This window comes from Sander vitreus, chromosome 23 (assembly GCF_031162955.1).
Source record: "Sander vitreus isolate 19-12246 chromosome 23, sanVit1, whole genome shotgun sequence".
In the NCBI taxonomy this organism is placed as follows: Eukaryota; Metazoa; Chordata; class Actinopteri; order Perciformes; family Percidae; genus Sander; species Sander vitreus.
The window spans coordinates 22,917,669-22,924,448 of record NC_135877.1 but is presented as its reverse complement, the minus strand read 5'-3'; the positions used below and the strand labels follow the sequence as shown (position 1 = coordinate 22,924,448).

Below are 6,780 nucleotides of genomic sequence, written 5' to 3'. Positions count from 1 at the left end.
AGGCACTGCTAGGCCCTGTTAGGTACTGTTAGGTACTGCTAGGCCCTGCTAGGCCCTGTTAGGCCCTGTTAGGCCCTGTTAGGCGAGGACACTAGTGGTCGTCTCAGCATAGCTATCTAGCGTTGGGGGTTTGAACACAACATAAACCAAAGAAAATCACTTTTGCCTTTTTGAAAATCGATACAGTATTTCAAAATAAGATATCACGATACTCGAGCGTATTGATTTCTTACAGGCCGAGTTTCCTGTCTGTTCCCCCGTAATATTTCGACCTTTCTTCTTCTTAGGTTAAATGTTTTTTTGCCTCCACAGAAAACGCGTTACGGGACGTACGCCATGCTGCTCCGGGCCAAACTGGCGAGCGGCGACGAGGACCTGACAGCGTTTGAGTCGCGGCTGTTTGACGACGGCGGTCTGCAGCGGGCGCACTCCAGCCCCACGCTGCCCCAGGACGCCGCGGCCGGCAAGGAGAAGATGCGGGGCGCCAAAACGTCCAAGAGCCTGAAGGTCCCGTCGTCCTCGTCCTCCAGGCCGGGCGCCGCAGAGGGAAACAGGAAGAAGAACGGCGGGAACAACCGGCAGGCGGAGCAGCAGAAACAGGAAGCGGCGCCTTAAGGGTTTTTTTTTTTACGAACGAGTGTAGCGGGAGACGGACATGAAGCATCATGGGTAGCGGGCGGACATCCTCCTTTAAACCTTTTCTGTTTCAACCTCAGTCGCGTTCTGATTGGCTGACAGAGCTGGGCGGAGGCGTTCGAGGGCGGTGGGAAAAGGAGACGTTGGTCAGGAAGTTACGGACGGACGGACAAGTTCTCGTGTTCGTCGCCCGTCCAGACATCAGCTTCAGCAGCCTCGCCGTTTCTCCGTTAACGGCTCCATCTCTATTTATTTCTGGAAGCTTTTTTCATTGTTAGATTTAAACGGAGAACGAGTTCAGACACTTATGGAGGTACTACACACACACATATATATATATATATATATATGTGTGTGTTTTTTTATTTTGTATTTCATTTTTCTCTCCCAGAGGGACAAAAAAACCTAACCTGCTTCTCCTAGCAACAAACGAGAGGGGAGCAGGTTACCGTGGCGACCAAGATACAACGGTATGACAGAGAGCGTGGGACTTGTTGCCGTGGCAAAAGAGGAGAGGAAGGAAGGAAGGACTCCTTAGGCCAAAAAAACACACAAACAAACACATTACTGTGTGTGTGTGTGTGTGTGTGTGTGTGTGTGTGTGTGTGTGTGTCTGTCTGTCTCTGTGTGTGTGTGTGTGTGTGTGTGTGTGTGTGTGTGTGTGTCTGTGTGTGTGTGTGTGTGTGTCTGTCTGTCTCTGTGTGTGTGTGTGTGTGTGTGTGTCTGTCTCTGTGTGTGTGTGTGTCTGTCTGTCTGTCTCTGTGTACGTTTCTGTTGAAACAGAAAAGGTGTGTGTGTGTGTCTCTGTGTGTGTGTGTCTGTGTGCGTGTGCGTGCGTGTGTGTGTGTGTGTACGTGCGTGCGTGCGTGTGTGTGTCTGTGTCTGTGTGTGTGTGTGTGTGTGTGTGTGTGTCGTTAGCACTTGATGTGTAAATACTAGTGTGGAGGCTGTTCCAGTTGTGTGTTTTATTTTTATATTTATATTTTTCTCTGTACGGAAGGTTATTAGTGACAAAAGAAACTACTGACTGAGCAACAATAACAACAATCACAAAAATAATATTTCAAACTGAAATCATTAGATTGATTTAGTGTCACTAGGGCTGGGTAAATAATCAGTACCAATACCAGGACTTTAATACTGATTCCCCGTAATCCTAAAACCTTTATTTTGAAAATATTCCAACAGTTTTTTTCTGCATTTTTCCCTGTAATCCTAAAACCTTTATTTTGAAAATATTCCAACTGTTTTTTTCTGCCTTTTCCCCGTAATCCTAAAACCTTTCTTTTCTGTCTTTTTCCCTGTAATCCTAAAACCTTTATTTTGAAAATATTCCAACTGTTTTTTTCTGCCTTTTCCCCCGTAATCTTAAAACCTTTATTTTGAAAATATTCCAACTTTCTTTTCTGTCTTTTTCCCTGTAATCCTAAAACTTTTATTTTGAAAATATTCCAACTGTTTTTTTTCTTTTCCCCCGTAATCTTAAAACCTTTATTTTGAAAATATTCCAACTTTCTTTTCTGTCTTTTCCCCGTAATCTGAAGACCTTTATTGTGAAAATATTCCAACAGTTTTTTTCTGCATTTTCCCCCGTAATCTTAAAACCTTTATTTTGAAAATATTCCAACAGTTTTTTTCTGCCGTTTTCCCCGTAATCCTAAAACCTTTATTTTGAAAATATTCCAACTGTTTTTTTCTGCCTTTTTCCCTTTATTTTGAAAATATTCCAACTGTTTTTTTCTGCCTTTTTCCCCGTAATCTTAAAACCTTTATTTTGAAAATATTCCAACAGTTTTTTTCTGCCTTTTTCCCCGTAATCTTAAAACCTTTATTTTGAAAATATTCCAACTGTTTTTTTCTGCCTTTTCCCCGTAATCTGAAGACCTTTATTGTGAAAATATTCCAACTTTTTTTTCTGTCTTTTTCCCCGTAATCTGAAGACCTTTATTGTGAAAATATTCCAACAGTTTTTTTCTGCATTTTTCCCCGTAATCCTAAAACCTTTATTTTGAAAATATTTCAACTTTTTTCTGTCTTTTCCCCGTAATCTTAAAACCTTTATTTTGAAAATATTCCAACAGTTTTTTTCTGCCTTTTTCCCCGTAATCTTAAAACCTTTATTGTGAAAATATTCCAACTGTTTTTTTTCTTTTCCCCCGAATCTTAACACCTTTATTTTGAAAATATTCCAACTGTTTTTTTCTGTCTTTTTCCCCGTAATCCTAAAACCTTTATTTTGAAAATATTCCAACTTTTTTCTGTCTTTTCCCCCGTAATCTTAAAACCTTTATTTTGAAAATATTCCAACTGTTTTTTTCTGTCTTTTCCCTGTAATCTTAAGACCTTTATTTTGAAAATATCCCGTCTTTTCAGAACTAAGAAGTATGTTCTGTACCCAGCCCTACGTACAGAATAATGGGAACTGGCTCAGTAGTTTAGTCCCTAATGAACTTCCTGTTTTTGCTGGAAACGATGCTGGAAACCATGTTTGAATCCGTCCACGTTACCTCTCCACATTCCTCCTGTTTGATTCTTTCTGTCCCGTGCTCAACTTATCTTTGTTTTTGTTTTTTTTATTGTCGTTAAAGTTTAAATTGTCTGAAAACGAACTTCAGAAACTATGTTTTTAATTTCTTATGTAAGAGTAAAAAGCAAGGGTTTCTGGGTAATGAAGTCTTCCACGTGCAGTCCCTCCTGCGGCCACTAGGTGTCAGCAGAGTGCTGCTTTCCTAATGGTACTTTCAGTAAAAGTACTAAAGTATCAGCTTCAAAAAACTTAAAGTACCCAAATGACTTTACATAGTTTAATGTGTAGTCACACGTCATTTATCAGCTGATTACAAACAGCACCAATATTAATCCTCAAAAACAAGCTGTGTGTCTGGAAAACCTTCAGAAAACCTTCAGGAAACCTTCAGAAACCTTCAGAAACCTTCAGAAAACCTTTAGAAAACCTTCAGACGGAGAACTTGACGATTTATCTGGTTACACAGATACAACTATAGACACACACACACACACACACAACTATAGACACACACACACACACACACACACACACACATACACACACACACACACACACACACACACACACACACACACACACACACACACACACACACACAACTATAGACACACACACACACACACACACACACACACACACACACACAACTATAGACACTATACACACTCTACACACACACACACAACTATAGACACACACACATCACACACAACTATAGACACACACACACACACACACACACACAACTATAGACACACACACACACACACACAACTATAGACACACACACACACACACACACACACAACTATAGACACACACACACACACACACACACAACTATAGACACACACACACACACACACACACAACTATAGACACACACACACACACACACACACACACACACACACACACACACACACACACACACACACACACACACACACACACACACACACACACACACAGACACACACACACACACACACACATAGACACACACAGACACACAAAGAGACACACACACACAAAGAGACACACACACACAGACACACACACACACACACAAAGAGACACACACACACACACAGACACACACACACACACAAAGAGACACACACTCACACACACAGCTACAGGATTGTGAAGTTCCTAATTGTGTGTTTTTATTAATAATGACTCATCATGTTTTGAGACTCAGATGAAATCTCTGCAGAGTTTAGCGGACAGTTTTTCAGTTTTTTTTCGTTTTTTTTGTTGGTTTTCTTTCTTTCCACACATTTCGTTTCGGGACCCAAACAAGCTCAACCTTTTTAAATAATCCTCCAACACCAACCACAAGCTGAGAGTCTGGAAGACCTTCCGAAAACACGGACGGAGAACGTGGAGATGTGGTTTCTGACGGGACAAAAGAAGGACGTAGTCCTGACTGTTTGTTGTTTCTCGTGGACGGTCATTTCAACCTCTCCGTTTTGCGTGTGGCGTTTCCTCTTCTTCTGTTCCTCCGACAATGCTTTCCTAGCTTTCTGCTTCCTTTTAGCGTGAAAAGCTCCATCGTTACCTTGCTAGCCGGTTCCTGAATGGGGCGTGTGCGTGCAGCGCTGTGAAGCCATTCGTTACATGGCGAGACCTGATATCACGCCATACTTCCTGACGCTGAGGCCGCCGGCCCAAAGTTGCGAGGATGGTTTTTCCGCTCACAGGCGCTAGGAGGAGAGACGACCACCGTTCAACCCGAAAAAAGTCATATAACCATTCCTATGACTCGAAGCTGTCCAGTTTCTGCAGAAAAAGTCCCAAATATCTTAGCAGAAAGATGAAAAATGTTGCTTTTACTTCACACGAGAGCAGCCATAAGCTGCAAACCATTTAATATATGTCAATGTTTACGAGCCCTGTGTTGTCTCCTGAGACCGGGCTTTTTCACGGTGTGTTCAGGGACCAGGCAGCTAGCGGATCAAGGAGAGATGACTACCATTTGAGACAAAAATGAACAGGAACTCATAGAGCACCTTTAATAACCTAGAAGTCTAGACCCCCCCTAGTAGTAGCAGATGTAATCTGCAGCAGGGGCGTCTAGCAACTCTCTGTTGGCTTTGCGAGCTGGAAAAACCAGACTCTGGTCAGGCCAATCACATCGTGTATAGAGTGGGTGGGCGGGGCTTATGGCTGCTGCTGCTGCTGCTGGTGAACAGCGTCTCTGGAAGACTTGGAGTTCAGCTTTTCTTTGAGAAAAGAACAAAGAACGGCCCTGAAGTCATTCTTAAAAAAGGAAGATGTGTTCAGAGTTTAAAGTGTAATCTATCAGCTAGCGTTGCTCTGATTGGTTGGAGAGCTATCCTATTGCGTGCAGAGGGAATCTGAAAGACAACCGTTGATCCCGCCCCTCTGATTGAGCCCAGCCAATGGGGAGTTCCCAGACCCAACATCTGGATGTGGGTCAGACCCAGACCCAACATCTGGATGTGCGGCTGGCTCGTCAGGCTACACCTTTAAGGTAAATTAAGCTAAAAAAACCTGCATAGTTCCCCTTTAACATGATGACATACTCACGGACACATTTTGGCCTGTGTGACTGTACGACTGTGTGACTGTACGACTGTGTGACTGTGTGACTGTACGACTGTGTGACTGTACGACTGTGTGACTGTACGACTGTGTGACTGTGTGTGACTGTACGACTGTGTGACTGTACGACTGTGTGACTGTACGACTGTGTGACTGTGCGACTGCGTGTTGCAGTGATTGGCTGCAGGAGACAAGAAGTCCGTTCTTTGAGTCGCTCTGACTGCAATCAGAATGAAAAACTGGACAGTGAACTCAACACAAGAAGGATTCAAACAGATGTAAAGACTTCTCCTGGGGTTAGTCAAGGCGCTGACACACCGAGCCGATAATCAGCCGTCTGACAGTCTGACGAGGTCGCTGACTGAGTCTGGTCGGTGTGCTCCGTGCCGTCGTCCGTCGGAGGAGCCGTCGGCCTTCATTTTGCCGGCAGTCAGACTCAATGAGCCATCTGATTGGTGGAGAGCTAACCAGGAAACGGGGAGCGGGATGAGCGTGACTAGAGACTCTCAACATCTGACATTAATCTGTTAAACTGACCTTTGTTGATCTGAAATGAAGACAGATTCAGCAGCTGCACGGCCTGTTTCTCTCTTCACATGTTTTCAGAAACACTATCTTAGTCCAATATGAGATGGTATTCTGAACGAGACGCCATGACCCAGACCCGTTCGTCCAATCAGCTGCCGGTTTTCATTTCTGGCCGACAATCCAGATTAGCGCCGCCTGCTGTTATGGAGACGTATTACATCTCGTGTCTTCGGTGTTCTGAGGGACTTTTTTGGACCGACTCGGGGAGACTGATCAGTCGGCCGTCTGGTCGGTGTGTAAGCAGCTTTAGACGATCAGAACGGGCGCCGGGCTGACTCCGTCTGTCTCGTCCTCGCTCTCCGTCAGACTGAAACATGAACTGTGGACACATGGCCGAGTCCAGACTCAGCGTCTGACCCCCGTCGGCTCCTATTTACTCCCCCAAATATCCAGCAACGCTTGAACACTTTACGTTTTTACATAACGACTTCTGGGGTTAGTTAGACGATGAGAAC

The 6,780-nt window shown here is 43.9% G+C and overlaps 1 protein-coding gene across 5 annotated transcripts in view; it reads left to right on the top strand.

Annotated features, from left to right (window-relative positions):
* Nucleotides 1-1,462, top strand: part of psda (pleckstrin and Sec7 domain containing a) — a 91,316-nt gene extending 89,854 nt beyond the window's left edge. For all 5 annotated transcript variants that reach the window (XM_078242614.1, XM_078242613.1, XM_078242612.1 and 2 more), the window contains one exon: nt 313-1,462. In XM_078242614.1, the coding sequence (XP_078098740.1) occupies nt 313-615 (303 nt within the window). In that variant the 3' untranslated portion in view covers nt 616-1,462. The remainder of the gene's footprint in view (nt 1-312) is intronic.
* Nucleotides 1,463-6,780: the final 5,318 nt, after the last annotated feature.